This window comes from Rhinichthys klamathensis, unplaced genomic scaffold (assembly GCF_029890125.1).
Source record: "Rhinichthys klamathensis goyatoka isolate OS25496 unplaced genomic scaffold, OSU_Roscu_1.1 h1tg000109l_1, whole genome shotgun sequence".
Taxonomy (NCBI): domain Eukaryota; kingdom Metazoa; phylum Chordata; class Actinopteri; order Cypriniformes; family Leuciscidae; genus Rhinichthys; species Rhinichthys klamathensis.
Window position 1 is genome coordinate 4,939,242 of NW_026606647.1, and position 26,403 is coordinate 4,965,644.

At 41.8% G+C, this 26,403-nt stretch overlaps 1 protein-coding gene across 1 annotated transcript; it reads right to left on the minus strand.

Annotated features, from left to right (window-relative positions):
- Positions 1–942: 942 nt before the first annotated feature.
- On the minus strand, positions 943–26,335 carry chd1l (chromodomain helicase DNA binding protein 1-like). Its single transcript, XM_056254006.1, has 25 exons — positions 26,146–26,335; positions 25,473–25,585; positions 25,264–25,370; positions 23,685–23,799; positions 23,550–23,581; positions 22,994–23,075; positions 22,679–22,841; positions 13,446–13,601; positions 13,269–13,361; positions 13,081–13,177; positions 12,433–12,506; positions 11,889–11,999; positions 11,169–11,283; positions 10,785–10,938; positions 10,443–10,623; positions 10,204–10,349; positions 9,292–9,455; positions 7,817–8,019; positions 7,157–7,255; positions 5,342–5,412; positions 5,132–5,246; positions 4,509–4,617; positions 3,700–3,955; positions 3,461–3,538; positions 943–1,130 (listed from the first exon to the last, which is right to left on the minus strand). Exons 1-25 carry the CDS (start codon positions 26,237–26,239, stop codon positions 1,008–1,010), a joined length of 3,051 nt encoding a protein of 1,016 aa, XP_056109981.1. The 5' UTR covers positions 26,240–26,335; the 3' UTR covers positions 943–1,007.
- Between the last annotated feature and the right edge of the window lie 68 nt (positions 26,336–26,403).

Consider the following 26,403-nt stretch of genomic DNA (forward strand, 5'->3'; position numbering starts at 1 on the left):
TGACAGTAAACTAAGAGTTGACAAAACGGTGAAATGGGAACTAAATATCAAGTATACTGACAATAAGTCATATGATTAATAATAATTTAATAATATATTAGTTAATATTATTGGCAACAATATTGTTAATTTTGTCAATACTGTTTGAACAACAACACCGTATTTAGACTAAAAATGAAAGTAAAATTGCCACACAAGAATATCTGGGCACATTTCTGAGTGCCATCTTTGAACAAACAGGAAGGACTAAATGAACAAGAGTTCTACTAAAATAACTATAAGCATGGGCTTTTTAAAGAATTAAAAAAAAAAAAATTCATTCTAGGACTGTATGATTGTGGTTTAAAACAAAAAGGAAAAACAACTCACAGTAGCATTTTGGGGGTTACTTTTTATTGCTAAAAATGGCCAATGAGAATCACTTTCCAGAAACAAATACATTATCATAGACATCTGTGGTTTGGTTTTTAGAGCTATACATTTCTGAGTAACACCGACATCCGAGATCTGACTCTGAACTAACAGTTTTTACATGTAAAGTAGATTTGCTGTATCGGTGTCTCTTTGTAATTTAATTAATTTGCTCAATTACATATTTAGTGCCATGAACATATTTTTATAGGACAACAGATATGAGCTTATTAAGTTGACAATTAAAAAATGGTGACGTTTTAAACCAAAGCACTGGTTATCATGTGAAATGTAGGAAAATGTCAAATAATGTAAATGTTTTACATGCAATCAATCTAACACAGATAAGTGCATAGAGTAAATACATTAGTGTTGTTTACTGTAAAGTCTCTCCTGAGTGTGTTGTTTCTCTTTAAACAGAAAGCAATGCTTCATTATTTAAATCATATTATGACAAACCTCCTGATGTAATTTAGCCATAACTGGATATACAGCGACAGACCAGTTCATTTCAAAGCCTAAATTGTGTGATTGTAGATTAGCCAAAGGCAAACTGATTTGATCAGTCACTTCTAAGGAATGCAGGAGGAGCTTTGTCAACTTAACCTAATTACATATGTAGACACATCGACTTTCCTTTGGTTAGCAAAGCAGGATTCCAGCCACTTTTTCTTTACAAGGAGAGCCTGAGGGTACTGATGCAATAGATCTCGCAGTTCCTGAAAAAAAAAAAAAGGAGAATAATGCAAAGCATATTTCTGTTACTAAATCTAATACCAAAATATTAGTATTAATAAATATGAATCTAATTAGTATAAGGCATATTGAAGGGGTCCTATTATGCATTTTTACATTTTCAACTTTATTTAATGTGTAATGTTGCTATGTGAGCATGAAAACGTCTGCAGTCACGAAGCACAATCACTACATAGAGTTATTCTCTATATCTGTAAGCACTGTTTCTAAACTCCCTGAAACGGCATTGATTGTAACATTAAACTTTCTTATATATTCCTCATTTAAATAATTCCCGCTCAAGGCATTTGCAAAAAAGGGGCGAGGCCTGGTTGAGTTGTGTTTAAGTCCCCCTGTGGTGGAAATCAAGCTTTTAATGTTTATATGTCTATGTGGTGTTTTTAATATGCCCAAAAACGCGGTTTGAAATCGCTGGTGTTTCTGACATCACAAACTACCTTGTAACCAATCACGTCAACGTGTGATTGTCAACGAGTGGATCTCTGAGATTGTGTGAGTGAGTGGAGGCGGGGCAAATTAGCATATTCATAGAACCACGTATACTAAATTAGTCAAGGGTGTAGAGTTACATTCAAGCCATTTTAAGGCATGAAGATTTTTTTCAAGGAAAAAACGTTTAAATATGTCATTTTGGTGATCAAAGATGATTTTTAAGGGATAAAATTATTGACTACAGGGGGACTTTACAGTTTTTTTACAATCATTTTGTTACTATTTTCAGAACCTTGATGTCATTTCTCACAACTCTAGACACAAAACTCACAACCAATGATCAAAATGCACATTTTTCAAAACCCTAACCCTTTTCTCAATTGCTTGGATACAATACACATAAAACTTAGATAATTTGTTCATTCAACAAAAATCACCTGTTCAATATGACACAACTTAACATCACAGTACTACTATTTCAAAAGGCAATTCACACATTACATTTCAAATGAGTGTCTATTCATTTCCTTACAATGATCTACCTATCAATTGATACAACTGCTCAAAATGATAAGTAACTGTTGCATTACTCTTAATGCATAGTTGTATGGAAACAGACACACAATCTTCCATGTTTACAGTAAATCATGACAGTTTCAAGATAACGAGATTCATTGTCACCAATTAGCGTGGAGCATGAACCAATTAGACTACAATATCCATGGATGTAGCCTACGCAGGGCCGTAGCTAGAGGATTCGGGGCCCCCTGAAAAAATATTGATGTGGGCCCCCACCACCCTCCACCAATATCATATACTGTACAATAGATGAACATGGAGGCCCACATAACAGAAGATGGTGATGTTGTTGTAAAACCTTTATTTTAAAAGTTAAATGTTTATATAAAAATTACAACTAATAAAAAAAGCAAGAAATTGTTAAATAATAATAAAACCAATTTTTAAAAAGTAATAAAAAAAATTCCCCATCAGTCTGTTATAATTCATAAATCAAAAAGTAAACATTTAAAAACTTGACAAGAATGCAGTCTAATTAAAAAAATAAAAGCATTTATTGTCTTATTTTTTATAATTGTGCCCCAGTTTTTTTTAATAAAGATAATATGGAACTGGTAATATTATTAAATAAAGCGAATACATTTATTCATCCAAGTGCAGTGTGTTGTCTTCGTGTTTTCTCTATGTTTTAAATATCATCAGCCGGCAGGTCAGATGCATAATGCAATGCGTCGTGACTCGTGTAATTTTTTAAAAACTCTAGTTACAATACTGTAAAAAGACAGGAATTTAGACCACGTAATCATTCGGTCGATTGCGGCGCGCACCGATAATAAACAATGACTGTACACGGCAGACTGTAGACGGAAGTTTTCTAATTCCCAGCGAACCAATGATTGTGCAAGTGCAAGATTTCTTTAAAGATGTGAATGCACAATGCAATGTTTTGAACATTAGACGGCCTGTGTTACAAGTGACAACCGTTTTGAGTTTTGTGTCTAGAGTTTTGAAAAATGACATCAAGGTTCTGAAAAAAAATAGTAGCAAAGTGATTGTAAAAAACTGTAATAGTGTGTTGAAGCTCACTGTTAATTTAAAGGGGCATGAGATTTCCAAAACACACTTGAAGCGGTTGATTAATCACAAAACACTGGTCCAGCCGACCAATCATAGCACATTGCACTTTTTAGAAGGAGGGGCTTCATAGAGCGTCATATAAAAATGAGTCAAGCATGAAAACCTATTCTAATAAACTACAAAAACAAAATCAAGACTTTGAAAAAGGGCATAATAGGTCCTCTTTAATACCTCTTTAAACAGTTAAGTGTTTTGATGGTACTACCTTTGCATGGACAGGACTTTCTACCTCTCCTATGATATGAGTGACGTGTGAGCTCATGAGATCCTCTTCATCACCATCATATGTGCAGCAATGTTAAGGAGTAAACTATCAGCTCAACAAGATTTATCATCATAAATGTGGTAAAGATAGACGTGTTGATGTAGTCTAATGGTTAAACGCCTTTGTTCACTATTGTTTCATGCATAGGAAACGTATGGGTAATGGAGGGACGTGAAAGGATATGTGATAAGGTAGCGGGCGAGCTTCTTCTTTTCTGTAGCAGCCATGTTGTAGAAGTAGACATGAACACCTCTCATGAAGTCAGCCAATCCAGGTGTGTCCTGACTTTCATGTGACATAGTGGAGATTTTTGTTTTGTTGTTACCAAGAGGACTGGAGGAGGCTGATGCTGCAGGGTCTGAGGTTGATGGAGTAGCTGTGCATGTGGTGGAAGAAACTGTAGAAGAGTGTGAAGCGGCTCGTCTGTAATAGTAGCTGAAAAACAAGTCAAGGAATATTCCTGTTTCTGATGGTGACATCAAATCCATTACTTCTAAAGTACTTCTAAAGCAATACGTGTATTCCTTTAGGGGTCTTTCACACTTGCCACATTTGATGTGGTCCAAACTTAAGCTTGATAGTTCCTGGTGCCCCCCATTGCATTGGTCTGGTTTCACACTCTCTTGATTCTCTCAAACCCCAGTACATGTGCTTTTATCTTGCTTAGCTGCTTTCAAATTCAAGCGAATTGTGCCCCCTGTTCCAGTTCCAAGCGAACTCTGACCTCCTCCTCTAGGTAATTTTGGGTTTGGTACCATAGCGCGCTCTCTGGTCCACATGACAGCTTTCACATGACCAATTTTTTCTGCAAACCTTGCTCTGTTTTGAACTAAACTGCCAGTGTGAAAGCACTCTTAGAGTAGATATTACATTCTATTTACATATCTAGCCAAATGTCAAAGTGATAAAAAATAACTTATGGCCTCAGTTCATGGTTTTTACTAGTAAGCAGTTTTTGTGAAAAATGAGGACTTCTGGAATAGGATACATAGATGTGGAGATGCCTTTGGTGGCCAGGTGCTTACGAATGAGTCTTTCTGTACCGTACCAATTGAAGCCTTTAGTGGAGTGACCAATCCGAGGCAGATGGACACTTGCTATTGAAGATAACACAGAAAAGGTTTAATATCAGAGGTTGAAGACAACATTAACCGGGCATTCACACAGAATAGAACGGTGTGTCAATGGTCAAACACATCCATCTAGCGCAGGGGGTGGGCAGCTCTTGCTCTCGAGATTCACTTTCCTGCAGAGTTTAGCTCCAACCATAATAAAACGCATATGAACAAGCTAATCAAAGTCTTTAGGATTATTAGAAAGCTACAGGTGAGTTTAAACAAGGTTGGATCTCCAGGGCCAGAGTTGCCTAGCCCTGATCTAGTGCATGTTTACATTGAAAAAGAGTTTGAAAATGAATTTACCTCTTGGAAACAATCCCAATCAAACCTTTATAATACTAAAAGGTATGTGCACCGTGCAGTAAACTTGGGTTTTAAGACAGGTTTGCAGCACAGATGGTGTAATTCAGCTGTAATAGCCGCATTAATAGATTATCAACCCAAGTCATTTGTTTAAAAGTGAATATAGGATTCACAAATGAGTGCCGAGTACCCTTCTTTTGTTTGGCATCTCTGTATATCTTCTTGAGGCCCTCATCCAAGGCAGTGAGTCGAATGCCTGACAACTTGTTGGCTTTATCCCTCTGCTGGGCAACTATGAGTGCCAGCTAGAGAGACAGGAGGCATTCAATTATTAAATAAATTAATGATTTAAAATAATTAACAGCACTAGATTAAAGACATAAACAGCTGGCTGACTTACATAGTCTCTTCCACTGAGCCTTGACTGTTTATCATCAATAGGAAAAAGCAGAACATTCCCAAGTTCTAAGTCTGCAACACACAATTATCACTTTTATCATTTATATATTTTGCTCATTGCCCTTCAATTTCGACCCAATCAGTTATTTAGTCAATGTAGAATATAATTGTATTTTTGGCCAATTTATCATAATAACATGAAAATAATTATATTGTTATAATTACAAATGTCTACAATCACCCCAGTGTAGAACAGGGGCCGTATTCACAAAGAATTTTAAGGCTAAAATAGCTTCTAACTGGCGAGCAACTCCTAAAAATAATGGGCATGTCACTCCTAACTTTAGGACTCCTAATTTTTTTCACTATGAGTAATTCACGAAGCATTTTAGCCCTAAAAGTAGCACCTAATTCTGGGACAGCTTAAAAGAAGTCGAGAGGACTCCTAACTCACTAAGACCTATTCACAAAGGATTGTAGCGTATACCACCGCCTCTCGCAGTCGTCCGGGGTCCGCGACACAAGCGGGAATGCTGCATTGATCTGCAAACAAATCCTCTCCCATGTCTCACGCTTAGTTTTGCTTGATATCCGAATGCCGAATTTGCCTTTTATTATGTTTTTTTTTTTTTTCAGCACCAACTGGGCCAGCAGCAGTAACTGATCCTGCGTCCAGTTGGGCTTTCTTTTCCATTTTGGCGAGTTCATCATCCACCGTCATTCAACTATTACATTACTTCAATAGGAGCAACATTTCCTTGCTTTAAGAGTCTATTTAAGCTAATATGATGTCAATTAACCAAGCAAGTGTTAATGCAAGTGTCGTTTTTCATTATTAGGCAAGTGGCGTTTTTCATTGGGGTATTAGGCTACCTTGATTTAATTTAATTTAATTTAATTCACGACTTTTCTATCTCTCTCTGCCTTTTTAGAATTACACTTCACTGGCCTGCACAAACATGTCATTATATATGCATTTCAATGACATTACTATTATTATTTTGTGTAGGACACAGATATATTTAGATGTCGTAATTCCATGATTTGTTAATGTGTTATGTTCCGCATGATGGCCCTGTCATCTAACAACCAATCACCATGATCATTGCGAGGAAGCTCGTGCATGAGAATTGACGTCATCCATAGCAACGAAGACTCACTCTTAAGGTGATGATACACAGGGCAACTTTTTGAGCAATGTTGCTGGGCAATGTTGCCGTCAACAGGCAACCAGATGAGACACAGGGCCCACAACTGATCTAAATTATCCAGATAGAAATGTATTGCCCATTTTTAATGGGAAAGTGCCCAAGCAACAATCGGTCGACAAGATTGCCCTGCAACATTGCTCAAAAAGTTGCCCTGTGTATCATCACCTTTAGTTTAGGAGTTGTCATTTTTCCTTACTAAGAGTAGGTCTGAAAGGCTTGTGAATAACTTTGAAGAGAAAACTCCTAGCTAAAATATTTTAGTGTGATTTAGGAGTACTCCTTGTGGTAAGATAAAATTCTTTGTGAATACGGCCCCTGAACTACAAAACAGAACTACATTATTATGTGAAGGTACACAGTAAACTGTTCTACCTAAAGTGTATAAATACCAGTTTTATAGTTCTGATACCATAAACTTTGTGAAAGCCACAACTTTCAAACATCACATTAATTATGGGTATAAATCCATTCTGACAGTTTCATGGAAAATCAGCTTGTAAGCAACATATTGAGCTGTGTGAACTGGATCCCGACATCAGTATGGAATGTTTGTAACGACAGAGCATGAATTAGACCTGTCTCAGCAAACAGAAAAGGTTTGTCACCTTTCATGTCACCAGCCAACTCATACTGTTTCCTCGGCTCATCTGATCTGAGCTCCAGTGCGGTGAACAATCCTCCTCTGCCCCAGTATCCAGAGTCATCTACATCATATACACACAAATACAGTTAAATCACACATAGAAGTACTTCACCTATGGCAAAATGGGCTTTCAATAAAACCTGCCTGCCTATACAGTAGAAAGGCGACATTGTTGTTTTTTTTTGTTTTTTTTTACATCAGTGCTACCTGACTAGAAAACAGAGAACAAAGGCTGTTATCTTGCCTTTTGCCAAAAAACATACAAAACCCAAAATGCACTGAGCATGTTGCCATCCAAGGCCAATCCCACCAGTCAGCTATGGATAAGCTTACCAGAGTCAAATACTGAGAGAAAACCTTAGTGTTTGTAGTCATTTTCAGTGATAAATCTACCCTTACAATTATAACTGAACTGTTAATAACTGTTACTAACTGCGATGTCCGCTGGATGACACGTTTGCGACATTGTAAGAATACAAAGTGGGATGAAAATCGGCAAAGTTACACTTTTAACAAGCCATAAAGAATAATCAAAATGCTGACAGTGGTCTTCTGTCAGCGAGACGTCTCGGTTATAGGCCAACTTAGCCACACCATTGAGAAGTTTTTAATAGTGACGTACCAACACAGTGCACAATGATGGCATCTTCTCGATCGGTCTGAGGACGAGTTACATCACCCAGCACATAGCGAATGGCTCTGTGTTCCGAATCAGTGGAGCTCCAGCTGACATCATCATCTTCATCAGACTCCATTTCCTCACCCTCACTGTCGACACTTGGCAAGCACAGCGATCTGTAGCCACACGAGTCCCACCATGCCATTCTGCCATTGAAAAACAAACAGAGATACACATACACACAGGCAATTAAATAGACATACACAGGAACATAAAATAAATATACTATATACTGGCCCAAAATGTGAATGCCACAATATGTATATATTAGGGGTGTAACGATATTCGAACCGAACCGAAAAACCGCGATACAGAACACACGATTCGAATCGCGATAATCTCATTGCGTACCGAACACGCCCCTCCCCGCCACCTGCTACCCCGGCCCCGCCCAGCCCGGCTCAATGGACCTCATGTCTTGTGTACAGTGCACAACAAATTCAGTTTTGTAGCCTAACCACCATTAACACCAAATAAAAAGCTCCGTGTTTTGTTACTTTCGATAATAAGCAAGGTGTAATCTTTCAAATTCTGTCTATTTGATCACGAAATTCAAACAATAAATGGCGTTTTGGCGCTCTTTGATGTGGCGTGACAGATCGCTGTATGCCTACTAAGCTCATTTCAAACGGCAGCGCGGCGCGCGGGTAAACGCGATCATCTCTTCCTCAGTTACAGAATGGACACCTGAAGGTATGTTGAAAGATGCAGTATACTTACTAAAAGGCATCATAACTCGTGTAATCGCTCAATCAGTGTTTCAGCAGCGGAAAGACGTCAATAAAACAGCATAGCTTGTCACTAGCATTATATTTACCTCAACAGGCAAGTGATTCAGTGTCCACAACTTTGGTTCCAATAAATGAACTCTTGCACTAAATAAATGCACCATGTTAGCCTATATATTATATTTTACTTAACCTGTTAATGATATCTTGATTATTTAATGTATGTTTAAAATATCTTTCATGAAAATGAAAACTGTGTAAACTATTATATTTCAATAACAAATTAGAGTAAAAACACAAGTTAATGCAAAAACTGCCTTATGTTCAGTTTACATGTTTTCATACAATGTGTTGTGTGTTGATTATTATATCTAAAAAATAAATAGCATCTGAATTTAGGTTAAAAGTCTAGGCTACAACCTTTAATGTTATAGTAATGTGCGGCTCCCTATATAGTTTACAGATTTAGCTGATTTTTTTTTAATCCTTGTGAAACGTTTAATTGTAATTGAATTAATTTAAAGAAAGACCATTTTTTCGTTAAACCACTGTTTAAAAAAAAAAAGAAGAAAGAAGCAATTTTAGCTTTCTAAACCGAACCGAACCGAACCGAGACGTCAAAACCGTGGGAAAACCGAACCGTCAATTTTGTGTATCGTTACACCCCTAGTATATATATATATTTTTTACCTCTTCTTGTAATTGAGTTCTTCCTGTTGTTTCTTCCTTTCCTCCTGCAGCTTTGCCCTCTTTGCAGCACCTTCTTGTCTCTTCTGACGTCTCTGTTCTAACTCTGATTCTGTAAGAGGTCTCTTCTTCCTCCCTGGGTCAATCAAGGGTCCAGTCAGGGACACCTGATAGGCAGTGACAGACATTTGTTTTGATTTTAGTTTTTTGCTTTAGTTAAAATGAAGTACATGAATAAATATAATAAAAACAATCTTAAATCTTAATTATTAGCTATCATGAAATAAAAAGAATGACAACAAATTGAACAGTTTAATTCACATTAAACACTACTGTTCAAAAGTTGGTAAGATTTTTTGAAGGAAGTCTCTATGCTCACCAAAGCTGCATTTATTTAATCAAAAATACAGCAAAAACAGCACAATTGTGAAATATTATTACAACTTAAATAACTGTTTTCGATTTTAATATATCTTAACGTAATTTATTCTTGTCATGGCAAAGCTGAAATTTCAGCATCCTTACTCCAGTCTTCAGTTTCACATGATCCTTCAGAAATTATTTTAATACGCTGATTTGTTACTGAAGCAACATTTCTTATCAATGTTTAAAACAGTTGAACTGCCTAATATTTTTGTGGAAACCATGATCATTTCAGGATTCTTTGCTATTTATTTGAATATTTTGAATATTTATTTGAATATTCAGCATCCGCAAGGACTTATATATATATATAATATATAGTCCTTGCGGATATAAAAAGTCCTTGCGGATGCTGAATAAAAATAGTATTAAAAATAAAAGTATTAATTTCTTTCCAAAAATAAAAATAAAAAATACAGACCCCAAATTATTTCATTTAAATAGGTGTGGAAGAAATTTTATCTTTAAGATGTGTGTTAAGATGTAAGTCACCCCAGCTTTGTTACGAAGTGCGCGGCCTTCCTTCCCAGCATCCCCTAGATCAACTAACTGCTTCTCAAGTAACAGTTCAAAGGTTTTCTCATCCTCTGTACTGGGGTCTTTAGAGTAGTCCTTCCCCTCAAAGTAGTACATGTGGTCTGCAAGTCAGGAAACACATTAACAGTTCATTCCATTCTCATTTTCAAGTGCGAGTTATTACAAGATTACTGAAAAGAAGCTAAGTGTTGTACTTTGACCCTCCATGTCCTCATCTTCCTCTTTATCACTCTCATTAAGCTTGACATGCTCTTCATCCGTTAGCCATCGCCCATCTCGAGACTGCCCTAGGATCAGCCTCAGGTCCACATCTTGAATAGAGCTCTCCTCTGACGACAGCAGTTTATCCACACCAAACTTCAGGATCTCACTCAACTAGATTGGTGGGGATATAAAAGACAGCATACCGAGAAACTGTAAACGTGTGCAGTTTCACAATAAGCGAAACCACAAGTGCACAAAGATATGAACCAGGAAACAGTGCACAGAAATGAGCTTAAGAGATAAGACGAAGAGAGTCAGAGGACTCTTTCTACCTGAAGGCCAGAAGCTGCGGATTGAGCCTGGTCCAGCAGAGAAAAACGTCCCCCCTCAATCACCGTGTCTGTGAGACGTAGTTTAGACACAGCGCGGGAATAGATGATCTCTTCTACAGTGTCTCTACCGAGGAGCCGGATCACTTTAACAGGCCTGCACACAAAGAAGAGATGAGAATTTATCTGCATGGTCAAGTAAAGTGCCCTTGAAAGGGAACATTTAAAGCGTGTTCAAACAGGACAAAAAAAACCACCAATGTCCACATGACATTTTGGTCTGGTCCTCGCACAAAACCATCACATGAACCACTTTTGTGGCACTTATTCTTGACACTTCAAGACTAGCTGGAACAACATAGAATATGCATTTTGCCAGTGGAGTACCTTGTTTGGCCAATCCTGTGGGCTCTGGCTGCTGCCTGTAGGTCATTCTGTGGGTTGAAATCACTGTCCACAAATAGCACAGTATCTGCTGCTGTTAGGTTCATTCCTACCCCTCCTAAAAACAAAGACTCTGTTGTAAACCAAGGTTCCGCACAGTTAGCAAATACAGGTACACTACTATTCAAAAGGGCTCAGAAAGATAAAAAAAAAAAAAAAAAAAAAAAAAAACAGCATTTATTTGAATATAAATCTTTTGTAACATTATAAATGTCTTCACTGTCACTTTTTATAAAAAAAAGAATCTTGATGACCCCAAAATTTTGAACGGAAGTGTGTAAAGAGTTTAACTAAAACGTTAGAGTGAAAGTGAGGCTGTAACTTAATATGAGCAGCTCTGAAAAAAAGAAAAAGGCCCAAGATGAACTGAATCTCTCTCTACATCACACAGGTTTTGCACCACCATCTGATACAGAGACTGTGCATGTTTTCAATATTTATGCATTATCTCGTCACGACTTTTGATTAATAATTCAATTAATATTAATAATAAATAAGATTTGCATCAAACACATAAGGCCAATATTGCAACCTTGAACGGTATTTAAATATAACACTCTAAATATTATATAAAGTAACTAATAAAAAAATGGATTTGCAATGCTGTTGATTAGAGTGTGATAGTGTGAGTTTCAGATTGGCTTTCCCAGACTGTGAACTCACCAGCTTTGGTGCTGAGGAGGAATATAAAAACATCTTTGGTGCTGAAGTTTTTAATAGCTAGGTTACGTTCCTCTCCCCGGACTGAACCATCCAGACGTTCATAACTGTAACCTGCGGAGAAGTGGGAGGGCTGGCAGTTACACGGCCGGTAGCACATTAACACACACAGCAGCAAACACAGGATGTGATACTAAACCCACATGAACTGCTCTAGATCAGAGGGCTAGATTACTAGAAGAACATGTAGGGTACGGTTACATAAATGTTCCAAATTGAAAAGAAACGTACACTGTTTTACAAACACAAAGCTAATACACATTCATTTTAAAATCAAAAAGCCTGAGCAAGCACATTGTGGTAACATTACGTGGTTTTTGATTTCACTTTAATTTCATAATTTAAAGTCTGTTTAGACTATTTTTTTTCTGCCTTGAGTCTATAAAAAAACAAGCAGTAAGCACTTCTTACTGTCATGCACATAGTGAGATCACAGGTAAATAAGTAAAGGTGAAGGCTCTGACAAAGTCAAAGTGTGTCTTAGTACCTCTGTGCTCCAAGTAATCTTGCAGAATATCCAGCATCCTGGTCATTTGAGAGAACAGAAGAACACGATGGCCCCTGAAAACAGTGACAAAAACATATATTTTATATCACCAAAACAATAAAACACATTTAAAGCTACACAATTGTAACTTTTGGCCTTCTTTGAAAACTTTGTTTTTACAACCCGAGGTTTGCCGTTTTGAATGAACCATCTTTTTTTTTCTTGTTTGTTGAGACATCAAACTTTCATCATGAAACTACCCACAGTCTGAGCTACTTTTCTCAGGGAAGGATATGGTGACACACGGATGAATTACATATAACCATTCCAACAGTGTATTTTGGTAAAGACATGATTTGGAAGATTTTTTTTTGTGGCTGTCTATCATTAACTGCATTTTGTATGTTGTATGTTTTTAAATAAAATAAAATAATGTAATCAAAAGTTATTTAATAAAAAATGATATGATGCTAAAACAGTTTGGAAGGTATTTTACATTACTGCAGGCCAAATATGACTAAAAAAGTTCGGAAAGTGAAACTTCTGTTTCACCATCAATTGATTATGATAACAAAATCTCAATATCTACAATAGACCAGATCATTTTGCTTTTGGAAGGAAGCTAGACTTTAGGTCAACAAGACAAACCCCTCCTGAAGATACGCCAGCATTGTGTCCAACAAAGAGAGCTTTCCACTGGCCTTCACTAAATGCTCCCCCATCTCAAACGGTTCTGGTTCCACACCTTACATGGAAATGGTGCGGAATAAAGACAATTAGTTGGATAAATAAATGTGTTTCCCATAGAAAATCACAGAAAGTGATAAAGTGATTACCATCAAACAAGTAGGGATGGTCCACACATTTCCTGAGCTGCATTAAAATGTTCAGAAGTCGTGTCTTAGTGCTTTGATCTGTCCTGAAGGCATCTGAAATTATTAAACACTAGACTGAAAACACCCTTTTGTTGCTTAAGTATTCAATTTTGCCTGTTGTGACAGTTTGACCTTTACCTAGGTCTCTCGTCAGAATGGCTTTATAGTATCTCTTCTGAAGAGCAGACAGCCCATGAAAAACAACAAGTTCTGTCTTCTTGGGCAGTTCAGCTGCCACCTCTGCTTTAACTCTGCGTAACAAAAAAGGCTGGAGCACTCGATGAAGCTCATCAGCTGCAGACAAGAACAGCAATGTTACAAACTCCCACAACAAGGTCACCAGAGTACAAAAGATGAGAATTTATGATCTATATCCTCTAATAGCCACTGGCAAATCTGACCGGTGAGTCAAGGAGAGATGATCTATTCTGACATCTTTTTTGTGCTCTGCCAAGTTTGTGAGTTGTCTGTTGTGTTCAGTTTGGCACCAAATCTATCTAATTTTTCTGTGTCCCTTAGAACCGATATCTGTGCTCTTTTGATGAGCAGAACAAATTGGTTTAAGGAGGGAGTTATGGCACAGTAATTTTCACCATAAACAGCAATTAAATCTCTACCAGTGAAAGAAAAGAGATATTAAAAACGTGATTGCTTAACTAAAGCCCTGAAGGTCAATGATGGCAGTTATTTTTTATATTTAACATTTGCTTAAGCCAACAACCTCAAAGTCGTCATGAAACAGAAGTTGCGATAGTCTTTTCTTCCCTATTGTGATGTGTATCCGAATGAAATGGCTTCTTAAACAAAACAAAAAGGAGGGTGGGACTGGGACTTGATTTTGTCCATCGGGAATTGATAGGATCATTTGGGTTTGCTATTGCTGCGATCTCATATGGCCGTTTACACCTGGTATTAAGATGCATTTTGATCGATCGGATCACAAGTGGATGAAGCTAAATACAGGTGTAAACCAGGTCTAAAGCGTTTTGAGCTTGTTCACTTTCGACCACTTCCAGAGGTAGTCGAAAACGCATTTGTTGCATGTTTAAAGGGGTGATGAACTGAGAAATAAAATTTTCCTTGAGCTTTTGACATCTAAGAGGTCATCAAATTATAAGAATATCCTGTAAGTTTCAGAACTGAAAACGTCCTTGTTAGTCCAATAAAAGCTTTTATTGACACCAGGCTCAGCAAACGACTCGTTTTTCAAAGTGGGGGAACTATGACGACAAAGAGGATAAAACACCACCCCCGCAGAAGAAGATCAACGCCTACTTCAACACGGCCGGTTTAGCCCCGCCCACCGATTCACGCATTACACGAAACTCATAATATGCAAAACTGTTATCCACTCACAGCAGTGGGCGTTTACGTCCAAGTCTTCAATGCGATACGCCCATAAAAACCGAGCGTTTTTGAGCTAGGCTCAAAACTAGGGTAGAAAATAGCCTATTACTTATTCATTTTGATGTTTTTGAATGTAAAAAACCAAGCGAACGTCAGTTGACCTCAGACAACAATATAAAAAGCCAGTTCATGACCACTTTAAGCGCTCGTGTGGTCGAATGCGTTCGAAATGCCACAAAAGACCACCTTCTCTCCGCCTACTGACTTAATGCGTAAACATTATGGGAAGCGCGCTAGCCAGACGGGATTTAAACCTTGTCGGCTGAAGACCAAAGTTTGGTATGAAGGCGAAAAATGTACAGTGAGTGACAGGTTCCCTTTTGAGAGGTTCCTCTTATTGCGTAAGAAGCTTACGCTATGGGAAAACTCCTTTTCTCGAGAAATATTGAAGTCTTTATGTAAAACGCATTGCAGCTGCACAGCATACAGCAATGAGCGAGGCAGCTCGGTCATTGGCTGTGCTGCAGCAACTGCACGAACCTATGACGGGGCGACTCTGAACCCGCTTCCAATGAGCGTGCTTCGCGCCTACGCGCGTCAGAGCCCGCCAAGATGGGCGTGGCCAAGGGCTATATATTGAGCGCCCCGTCATCTGAGTTCTTTAGATTTAATCTCCTTCAGCAAAGAACCTTCTCTTCGCTGGATCCTCTGGATTTATTGGAGTCTCTTCGCCGCCGCCGTCGACAAGCCTACAGCAGGACTGCTTCGAGGACGCCGGCGCCTTCAGCCGCCTTCGATCGCCCTTCTGCTAAGCCATCCGGCGCCCATCATCTTAATATCCTTTTACAAAGCTTTCAGTGTTCGCCCCCGCGACACTTTCTAAAAGAGCAAATTTTACAAGGCGTTGTTTCAAATGCCTTCCTGCGCCTCGTGTCGAGGCCCTCTTCAGGCGGGGATCGTCACATCATCTGTGCCCGCTGCCTGGGACCGGACCACGCAGAGGCTGCCCTTACTCGAGGTGGATGTCCCGAGTGTGACGCCCTGGGCCTCACCGAGCTGCGCGCTCGCTTCGCCGTTTTCACCGCGAAAGAGCCCACCTCTTCCGTGCTGCCATCTCCTCTGGTCGAGCCGCGCAAGAAAAAGCGCCGTTTACAGAGGCCGCCGCAGCACGCGGTTTGCAGTGATGTCACGCCGGGCCAATCCCCGCGTGCTTCACCACCACCTGATGACTCCCCGCCGCCAGTCCAGTTCACACAGGCGGACCAGCACCCCTCCAGCGGAGCGATGGGGCTCGTCTCGTTTGGCGCGTCAGGGGATGACGATGACAAGGATGACAGTTTTTCGTGTGATGCTGCATCCGACGAGTGGCGGGGTTCGTCGTTCGACCCCGCGCCATTGACATTAGCGGGCACGAGCGCGGGCTCCAGCATGGATTCTGAGATCGTCCGCATCCTGTCTAAGGCCGTGGAAGACCTCGGGCTCGATTGGTCTTCCCCGGAAGAACCCGCCCGCAGCCGACTGGACGAATGGTTCCTGCAGGGGCGCCGACAGGCCCCTCGAGAAAGACCCTCCCCCTTCTTCCCGGAGGTTCACGATGAACTCACGAAGTCGTGGAAAGCCCCGCACTCCGCTCGCCTGAAGCCTTCTTTTTCTTTGTCGCTCTCCTCTGTGGACGGCGCGAAAGAAAGAGGCTATGAGGGGGCTCCGCCCCTCGAGGAGGCTGTGGCCAATCATCTGTGTCCACCCTCCAACGCTGGATGGAAAGCTAAAGCTTCTCATCCCTCGAAGCCTTGCCGGTCTACTTCAGCTCTCGCCGGTCGCGCATACGCCGCCGCCGGCCAAGCTGCATCAGCGCTTCACTCTATGGCTGTCCTCCAGGTGTTTCAAGCTAAACTTCTCCGCAGTATGGACGAGTCTGGACCCGATCCTGAGGCATTTAAGGACCTACGCAGCGCCACTGACATAGCGCTGCGAGCTACAAAAGCCACAGCCCAATCCATCGGCCGTGCTATGGCTAACCTGACTGTCCTTGAGCGCCATCTGTGGCTGACGCTAACAGAGATGAAGGATGCAGATAAGGCGCCATTTCTCGACGCGCCTATCTCACAAAGCGGCCTGTTTGGACCAGCGGTGAAGGAGTTCGCAGAGCGCTTCACCGAAGCCCGTAAGGACTCGCAGGCTATGCGTCACTTCCTGCCCAAACGAGCTAGCTCATCGCAGAGCCGCCAAAGGCCGCCTCAGCAGCAGCGAGCTAAGACGGCGCCTCCCGTCTCTCAGCCCAGACCTGAAACAGATTTTCGACGCCGCTCGCGCTCTGCCAACAGGAAGCAACCGCCCGAGCGACGGGGACCTCGGCCCAAGATTGTGCTGAACCCAGAGCCTCGTAAGTCCTCCTAGCTACAGGGAGAAAAAGGGGGAGCGCGTGTCTCGCAAGAGCCGGACCGTTCTCTCCAAAACGTTTAAAGCATTCCCAGTCCCCTTACAGGCGGCTGGAAATGTCTATACAGCAGCCAATGTGCCAGCAACACAGCTCGCCCACCTGCAAACAAATGCCGTTTTTACGGCGACACACAGAAATCACATAAAGAGCTATTTTCTGCCTGTGTCATTAAAGGGTCACGTATCCACACCAAAGTACGCATTCCCACATATCAAAACTGTCAACGCAGTGCCAAATGTTTTCCCAGCTCAAGCTGGACGCCCCATAAATGTAGATTGTGTGCCAACTGTCACGTATGCACCACTAAAGCACTGTTCCCACAGTTATAAACACTTCCCCAGTAAAAGCGGGAAGTTTTATAAGAGTGGCGCGTGTGCCCGCTGTTATGCATGCACCCCAACTCACAAACACTGTTTATATGACCAAAAACCTCCCGCCGCGAGCGGGAAGTTTTATGAAAGTGGCGCGCGTGCCTACCACAGTTTATGCACCCCCACCCATAAGCACTACCCATACAGTGTTAAACATTTCCCCATCTCGCTCTGTGAGCATTACGGCGAGCGTGCCTGTAATCTCACACACACCCCTGCACTCGGCATTCAACAAAGCTGCTCAGCGCGCGCCCGCGCCGCTCAGAGCTGTAAGCTCGACATTAGCGCAAGGCGATTCGCTGGCGGGAGCCATACGTCACTGCGACACGCCCCCAGCCAGCATTCAGCCCATATCTGTGCGAGCGAAAGCTTGGGAAAATATCCCCGACATGCCGAAATGGGTTTTGAACATAATAAAACACGGTTACTCGCTTCAATTCGCTCGCAGACCGCTCCGCTTCACAGCAGTGGTCGAGACGAAAGTGAGAGAAGATGTTTCACATGTTCTACGCACCGAGATGCTCAAACTGATAGAGAAAGGCGCTATAGAGACAGTCCCTCCCTCTATGAGCGAGGCAGGTTTTTACAGCCGCTATTTACTCGTCCCGAAAAAGGATGGCGGTCTCCGCCCCATTCTGGATCTCAGACATCTGAACAAAGCTTTAATGATTCGCTCGTTCAGAATGTTAACAACCAAACATATCCTCGCGCAAGTTCGCCCAGGGGATTGGTTTCTATCAGTGGATCTGAAAGACGCTTACTTTCACATTCCGATAGCGCCTCATCACAGGCCTTTTCTGAGATTCGCTTTCGAGGGACAGTCATACCAGTACACAGTACTACCATTCGGCCTGTCACTGGCACCCCGTACATTTACGAAATGTATGGATGCAGCACTTTCCCCCCTGAGACAGCGGGGAGTGCGAATACTAAATTATCTCGACGATTGGCTAATCCTAGCACAATCAGAGAGCCAGTTAGTGACACACAGGTCTTGGATTATCAGTCATCTAGATCGCCTGGGTCTAAGAATCAATTTTGCAAAGAGCAGGCTATCCCCCAGCCAGAATATTTCTTTTCTGGGAATAGTGCTAGACTCAGTGCAGATGACGGCGCGCCTCTCGTCAGAGCGCGCGCTCACTATCCGGCGCCTTGCAACATCGTTCAGAGCGGGTGCGCGCGCCCCCGTCAAGCGATTTCAAAGGATGCTCGGTCTCATGGCCTCAGCATCAGCTGTACTCCAGCTAGGATTGTTGCACATGCGTCCTCTCCAACGCTGGCTCAAAAGCCGTGTCCCCACTCACGCGTGGCGCTCGGGCCACTTTTTAATCAGAGCGAATCACGGCTGCATAAAAGCCCTGACGCCCTGGAAAGCTGTCGACTGGTATCAGTCCGGCGTGAGTTTGGGCGTGAACACAAGGAGAAAAATGATCACGACAGATGCCTCCAAAATAGGCTGGGGGGCCCTTTACAAGGGCAGGCCTGTCTCCGGCTTGTGGTCAAACCCGGCAAAGCGCCTACATATAAACTGTCTGGAATTGAAAGCGGTCGCTTTGGCTCTCAGAGCCCTGCTCCCGTACCTGAAGAATGAGCACGTCCTAGTCCGAACGGACAACATGACGGTAGTCTCGCATATAAATCGTCAGGGTGGACTCAGATCGAGCTCCCTGCACTCGATGGCCAGGGCGCTCCTCCTATGGTCCCAGCGCAACCAGCGCAACCTGAGCAGCGCATGTGCCAGGTGCTCTGAACCAGGGAGCGGACATGCTGTCCAGGGACAAAGTTCTCCCAGGAGAATGGTCTCTCCACCCCCTGACGATTCAGTGGTTATGGCAAACCTTTGGCAGAGCAGAGGTCGACCTCTTTGCCTCCAAGGAAAATGCGCACTGCCCTCTCTTCTTTTCAAAGAGCACAGACGCGCTCGCCCAAGTCTGGCCGAGCCGCCCGCTGTATGCCTTCCCTCCGGTCGCGATGCTACCTCAGGTCATCAGCCGGATCAGGGAGGAAAAATGTGCAGTGCTCCTGGTAGCCCCACTCTGGAAGAACCAGACGTGGTTTCCAGAACTGATGCAGATGATGAAATCTGCCCCATGGCCGATTCCACTGAGGCTAGACCTCCTCAGGCAGGCCAACGGGATGATCCTCCATCCCCGCCCCGATCTGTGGGCCCTCCATGCGTGGCCCCTCAACGGGTTCCCAGGAACCTCCCCAGTGGAGTGTTAAGAACCATCACTGAGGTGCGAGCACCCTCTACGAGGCGCTTATATGCCCAGAAATGGAAGGTGTTCAGTGACTGGTGTAAATCCAGAAACCTGAACCCTGAGTCATGCGAAGTACCGAGTGTGCTCGCTTTCTTACAAGAGCTGTTGGAGGCAGGCCGCACCCCCTTCACGCTCAAAGTATATGTGGCTGCCATAGCAGCATCGCACGACCCTGTGGAAGGACGCACACTAGGAAAAAACTACCAAGTCGTTCGTTTCCTGAGGGGCGCCAGGAGGATAAATCCCCCACGCCCCCCCTCGGTGCCGATCTGGGACCTGGCCACGGTCCTGGACGCACTCAAGCGTGCCCCGTTCGAACCCCTCCGAACTGTGCACCTTAAACAGCTCTCGCTCAAAACTGCTCTCTTGCTGGCTCTCGCCCCGGTCAAGAGAGTGGGCGACCTGCACGCGCTGTCGTCAAGCGCTGCCTGCCTGGAATTTGGACCTAACGACAGCAGGGTTGTCCTCAGGCCAAAACACGGGTATATTCCGAAGGTGCTCTCTACACCTTTCAGAGCACAGGTGATATCTTTGGCCGCGCTATCGTCTCCAGCAGACGAAAGCGACGCTAATTTACTCTGCCCGGTCAGGGCGCTCAGAGTATATTTGGAACGTTCTGCCCTGTTCAGACAGACAGAGCAATTGTTCGTATGCTTTGGCGGCCGCACCAAAGGTCTCGCTGTTTCAAAGCAGAGAATATCGCGCTGGATAGTTGATGCTATAGCGCTGGCTTATGAAGCCAAGGGCCTTCAGTGCCCCTTGGGCATCAGAGCTCACTCTACGAGAGGCATGGCCTCCTCGTGGGCGTGGTCGAGTGGGATACCCATTCAAGATATTTGTGCGGCAGCAGGCTGGGCCTCACCGTCAACATTTATCAGGTTTTATAACCTACAGGTCCCCTCATTGCACTCTAACATACTGTCGGTCTAACTATGCATAGGCTGGGGTGTGTACATGCTGAGCGCTGTCTCCTCCCTCATAGAATCCGTCTCTGACTGATGTAGAGGATTTTTCATACATGACAATACATAAAAATGTGCTTGTGTGTTTCTCTGGACGCCCATTGGGCCGTTCCACGTTGTCCTTTGTAAAGCCCGCCTTCGGCTGGCTCGTTGGATAATTACTTTGCTTAAAGGCTCAGGCATCTGCCTCCGGCTTAATAGAGCGAAGTCAGCACGCACGGCGTTTTACATGGCGTTCCCATACCGTAAGCTTCTTACGCAATAAGAGGAACCTCTCGAAAGGGAACGACTCGGTTACTAACGTAACCTCGGTTCCCTGAGAAGAGGGAACGAGTATTGCGTAAGCTGCCGTGCTTGTGCTTGGTCAGTTTGCTTCAGTCGATTGAATCTAAAGAACTCAGATGACGGGGCGCTCAATATATAGCCCTTGGCCACGCCCATCTTGGCGGGCTCTGACGCGCGTAGGCGCGAAGCACGCTCATTGGAAGCGGGTTCAGAGTCGCCCCGTCATAGGTTCGTGCAGTTGCTGCAGCACAGCCAATGACCGAGCTGCCTCGCTCATTGCTGTATGCTGTGCAGCTGCAATGCGTTTTACATAAAGACTTCAATATTTCTCGAGAAAAGGAGTTTTCCCATAGCGTAAGCTTCTTACGCAATACTCGTTCCCTCTTCTCAGGGAACCGAGGTTACGTTAGTAACCAAGTCGTTGTCCTGCTCTTGCGGCGAAAAACACGAGAAAAGAAGAGATGTCAGTGTAAGAGAGAGGGGAAGTTGTTTTGATAAAAAATTACAAGGGTATATGAATTATCAAAAAAATATGATGTGTAGGGGTGGGAATCTTTGGTCACCTCACGATCCGATCCGATTCCGATTCTGGGAGTCACGATCCGATTCCAGAACGATTCTTTATCTACCTTTCCCCCCCTTATTAATTCATTAGTTTACATAAGTAATTAAGTACTTTTAAAAAAAAAATTACAAATTAATTTTTTTTTATTAAAACAGTTCTATGTTAAGAAATTTAAACTAATATAACAAATAATAAAGAGGAGCATCGAAAAATATAACTTACAACAAACAAAAAGAGCTTTCAGTAGCCTATAGATTATCTGAACGTCTTCCATTCAAGAACTGTGAGTGATTTTTCTTCATCTTTACTGTTGTTTTTTACTATGACATCATAGACTGCGGGAGATCTATTGAGCTGTATTCACGCACGCATCTCTTTTGAACTAAAAGAAGTAATGCGGTGTGTCCTGTCCGTTTAATCCCTTAAGACAACTGGCTGTGTTTACGTTAATTTTGCACAAGTACATTAAATCACTACACGGAGTCGCACAGCCACATGCGCGAGTAGTCTCACAAACAAAGCGCGCGTCAGCATTTGAAATTGAAAGCAGCCTTCTGTTAGTGAGGTTCATATTTTAAATATATAAGTCCACTGCATTCCAAACCACATAAATGATGACTTCGTAGACCATTTGTAAGGAAAATACCGACGGGCGAGACAGCACACTTCAAGTTTAACATCAAAGAAAGCGCGCGTCTCTCACAGCGTGTGCAATGAAGCCTGTGAATGTCCTTGTAATTCGCTTCAACCTTTCCGAACTTTATGAAAGATTATTTTACGGAAGGTTCGAGTGGTGTATGTGTGTGAGGAATTGGAATCAAGCAGAATACGGGTGTTTCTAAACCAAACGTCATCGCACATCTGGTTAAAACTAAGCTCAGAATCGATTCTGGAATTCTCAGAATCGATCCAGAATCGTTGGAGAGAGAATCGCGATGCATCGATGGATCGATTTTTTCTCCCACCCCTAATGATGTGCACGAATAAATCATTTATAATAAATACTACAGTTTTCCATTAAAAAACAAGTATTGTCAGTTTTGATTTCATGGTGACTTTCGTGGTGGAAGACATAAGTTGTCTTTCGGTGCAAAAAGTTTGGTTTTCAAACTGAAACAGCAAAGGTTGGTGATGCCATACCAAGGGCAGGTTCAGTCTGTACGTCTGTATAGGCCCTAACAAAGTCCTCAACATCTTCAGGGAGAAACAGACTGGGCTGGATGAAGGTGAGGAGGGAATAGACTTCTTGCAAGTTATTCTGAATGGGAGTGCCTGTCAACAGCACTCGAAAACCCACTGTAAACTGAGAAAAAGCAGAAACCAGATGGCAGTTAATATCAGGGGAAAGCTGAAAAATTGATAGGCAGTGCTCAGTTTATTATCATGGGTTTTACACTCTTGATAGTGACAATAAAAACATTAAAGCATGCCTATATTAAAATGCAATCGTGTAACCTGTTTGAGGGTTTGGTGCAGCAATGATTCCTGGTTCTTCAGCCTGTGAGCCTCATCAACAACTAAAATCTTCCATTTCCAGCTGTGAGAAGAGAGTGGAGTGGTACAGTTGAATTTGAATCAAAATTTGATACCGTCGCTGATACCGATAAGCTGATAATTATTTTATGCCATGGCCAATAACTGATAAATGTCACCAAAAAAAAAATCTACACTTATGTAAAAAAAAAAACACATTAAAAAACACTACAAAAACAATTATTACTAATTAGGTTTCAAAAAGATTAACTTTAAGTGTTAGATGACAGCAAAGGTAATTTTAAAAATAAGGTAAATGAGCATGAACAATTTAACATTTAATATCCAAAATCGACCAATATATCTCCAATTATCGCAGATAACAAAAAAATAAAAAAGCTTTAATATCACCCAATAATCGATATGGTATCAATATGGTCATTTTATTACACGTAAAATGTCTGTGTAGCAGAATTCTGTAAATATACATATTTTTTTATAAAGTTTCATAATATATCTGTTCACCAACATAGATCACCTTTTCAGGAATCTGGCATCCTTGAGGCACATCTATTAAATATGAGAAAGATTTCACATTAAAAACAGTGCAAAAACGTTTAAACCTTTTGAATGTAGTAATCGTGCATTTATCCTCTAAAAAAAGTGCACTAACCTCATAGGTGGTGAGAAGAACATGGAAGCTTTTGCCATTCTTGAGCTCTACCTGGAGCTCTGCCCTTCTCTCTTTATCCCCAGTGTAATAGAGCACAGAAAGACTGGGACAGAAGCTGAATGAAAAAGAAAGTAAGAAAACCTTGACTAATCTTACATGTGAAGCTTATATTGCATTCAAGGTAGATACTAATCCAGAGTTTATATGCTACTGTCTCCATCTAGTGACAGTGACAACATATTGTCTTTCAGGTCAAATCAGTTCATGCTGGATTATTCACATTCATTGGGTGGCATATACACTCACCTAAAGGATTATTAGGAACACCTGTTCAATTTCTCATTAATGCAATTATCTAATCAACCAATCACATGGCAGTTGCTTCAATGCATTTAGGGGTGTGGTCCTGGTCAAGACAATCTCCTGAACTCCAAACTGAATGTCAGAATGGGAAAGAAATGTGATTTAAGAAATTTTGAGCATGGCATGGTTGTTGGTGCCAGACGGGCCGGTCTGAGTATTTCACAATCTGCTCAGTTACTGGGATTTTCACGCACAACCATTTCTATGGTTTACAAAGAATGGTGTGAAAAGGGAAAAACATCCAGTATGCGGCAGTCCTGTGGGTGAAAATGCCTTGTTGATGCTAGAGGTCAGAGGAGAATGGGCCGACTGATTCAAGCTGATAGAAGAGCAACTTTGACTGAAATGTTATTAATGTTATTGGACTGAAATGTTGACTCGTTACAACCAAGGTATGCAGCAAAGCATTTGTGAAGCCACAACACGCACAACCTTGAGGCGGATGGGCTACAACAGCAGAAGACCCCACCGGGTACCACTCATCTCCACTACAAATAGGAAAAAGAGCCTACCTGAGCATTGTTTCTGACCATGTCCATCCCTTTATGGCCACCATGTACCCATCCTCTGATGGCTGCTTCCAGCAGGATAATGCACCATGTCACAAAGCTCGAATCATTTCAAATTGGTTTCTTGAACATGACAATGAGTTCACTGTTCTAAAATGGCCCCCACAGTCACCAGATCTTCTCAACCCAATAGAGCATCTTTGGGATGTGGTGGAACGGGAGCTTCGTGCCCTGGATGTGCATCCCACAAATCTCCATCAACTGCAAGATGCTATCCTATCAATATGGGCCAACATTTCTAAAGAATGCTTTCAGCACCTAGTTGAATCAATGCCACGCAGAATTAAGGCAGTTCTGAAGGTGAAAGGGGGTCAAACACAGTATTAGTATGGTGTTCCTAATAATCCTTTAGGTGAGTGTAGTTTCATAGTCCCAATAAAGTAACAAATCAAAATGTTTAAAGTCATCATGAAACGGAAGTTGCGATAGTCTTTTCTTCTCTATTGTGATGCATATCCAAGAGGCTTCTCTAAAATGAAAAAAAATTAGCTCAGGACTTGATTTTGTCTATAGGGAGTTGATTGGATGGTTGTAGTTTGCTATGGCTGTGATCTCATGTGAGTGACAGTTTGCCACATCTTTGTATTTCATGCAGTGACTTTAATACACCGACCACACAAGTCTGATCATACATTAGTATCCCTTACCGTTCCAACTCTTGTCTCCAGTTCTCCAAAACTGATAAGGGACAAAGCACAAGGAATGGTCCGTTCATCTTAAGACATCCTCGAGCATATGCCAGCAAAGAGATGGTCTACAGCAGAGGATGACATCACACTTATCTGATATATGACATCTTGGAATAAATCTTTGGCTTAAAAGGAAGCAAGCAAGATAAACCCATAACATTACTAACCTGACAAGTCTTGCCCAGACCCATCTCATCACCAAGGATGCAGCCCTCCTGGATCTCCATGCACTGTGACAGCCACCTAACTCCATCCACCTGATAAGACCTCAGATTAATAGCTGTTAGGAAGGAGATAAAGTGCTGTTGTGTTTGTTTGTAAGAAAACATTTAGAAAATTTCAAACCATAAAATGGACATTCAAAGCCACTTTTCTCACTGGTCAAATTAATGAGGCACATGAAAAGCTAATCATGCCTAAAAATGTTGTGCGATGAAATGGATTCCTTTGGCATTGCCATTGGTGCAATTTCAGTATCACTATTAATAGACAAGATGAGGAAACATGGCATGATGATTAACTGCACAAATGTACTAAATGAAATTTGAGTAATAAAAAGGATAATTTACTGGAATCAAGTCATGTGCTGGAAATATACAAGTATTCAGCACTCAATTGTGCTCAAGAACTTACATACCATCTAGGGATACTATTGAGATAAGCACCTTATTAGGATGAGACACTGAAACTATAGTTAAATCTATGAACGTAACTCTAAAAAATATCTTTATTAATATTACACGTCGTTTGTGAAATATTGTCATACATTGAATCTTAAATTGGAATATAAATATTTTTCCGTGTTTTTTTTAAAAACATATTAGCTTCTCATTCCCTCACCTCCAAGTCCCCATTTTTTCAGGTCACTCTCCGTTAGTTCCGATTTGTCCTTTTCTGGTATGTTGCTACTGACAGCTTGAAGAAATATTGACATTGTTGTGGTTTAATTACGTTTTCCTTAAACTCTCTAAATTTCGACACTTTATTCAGTCGAATATTAAAGTTATGTTAGGTTGCGCGCGCCAGAGGAGTTTGAGAACTACTTCCTGCAACAGTGAGTGGGCGTGCACAAGACATACGTTGTCCAATGAGTAGTCG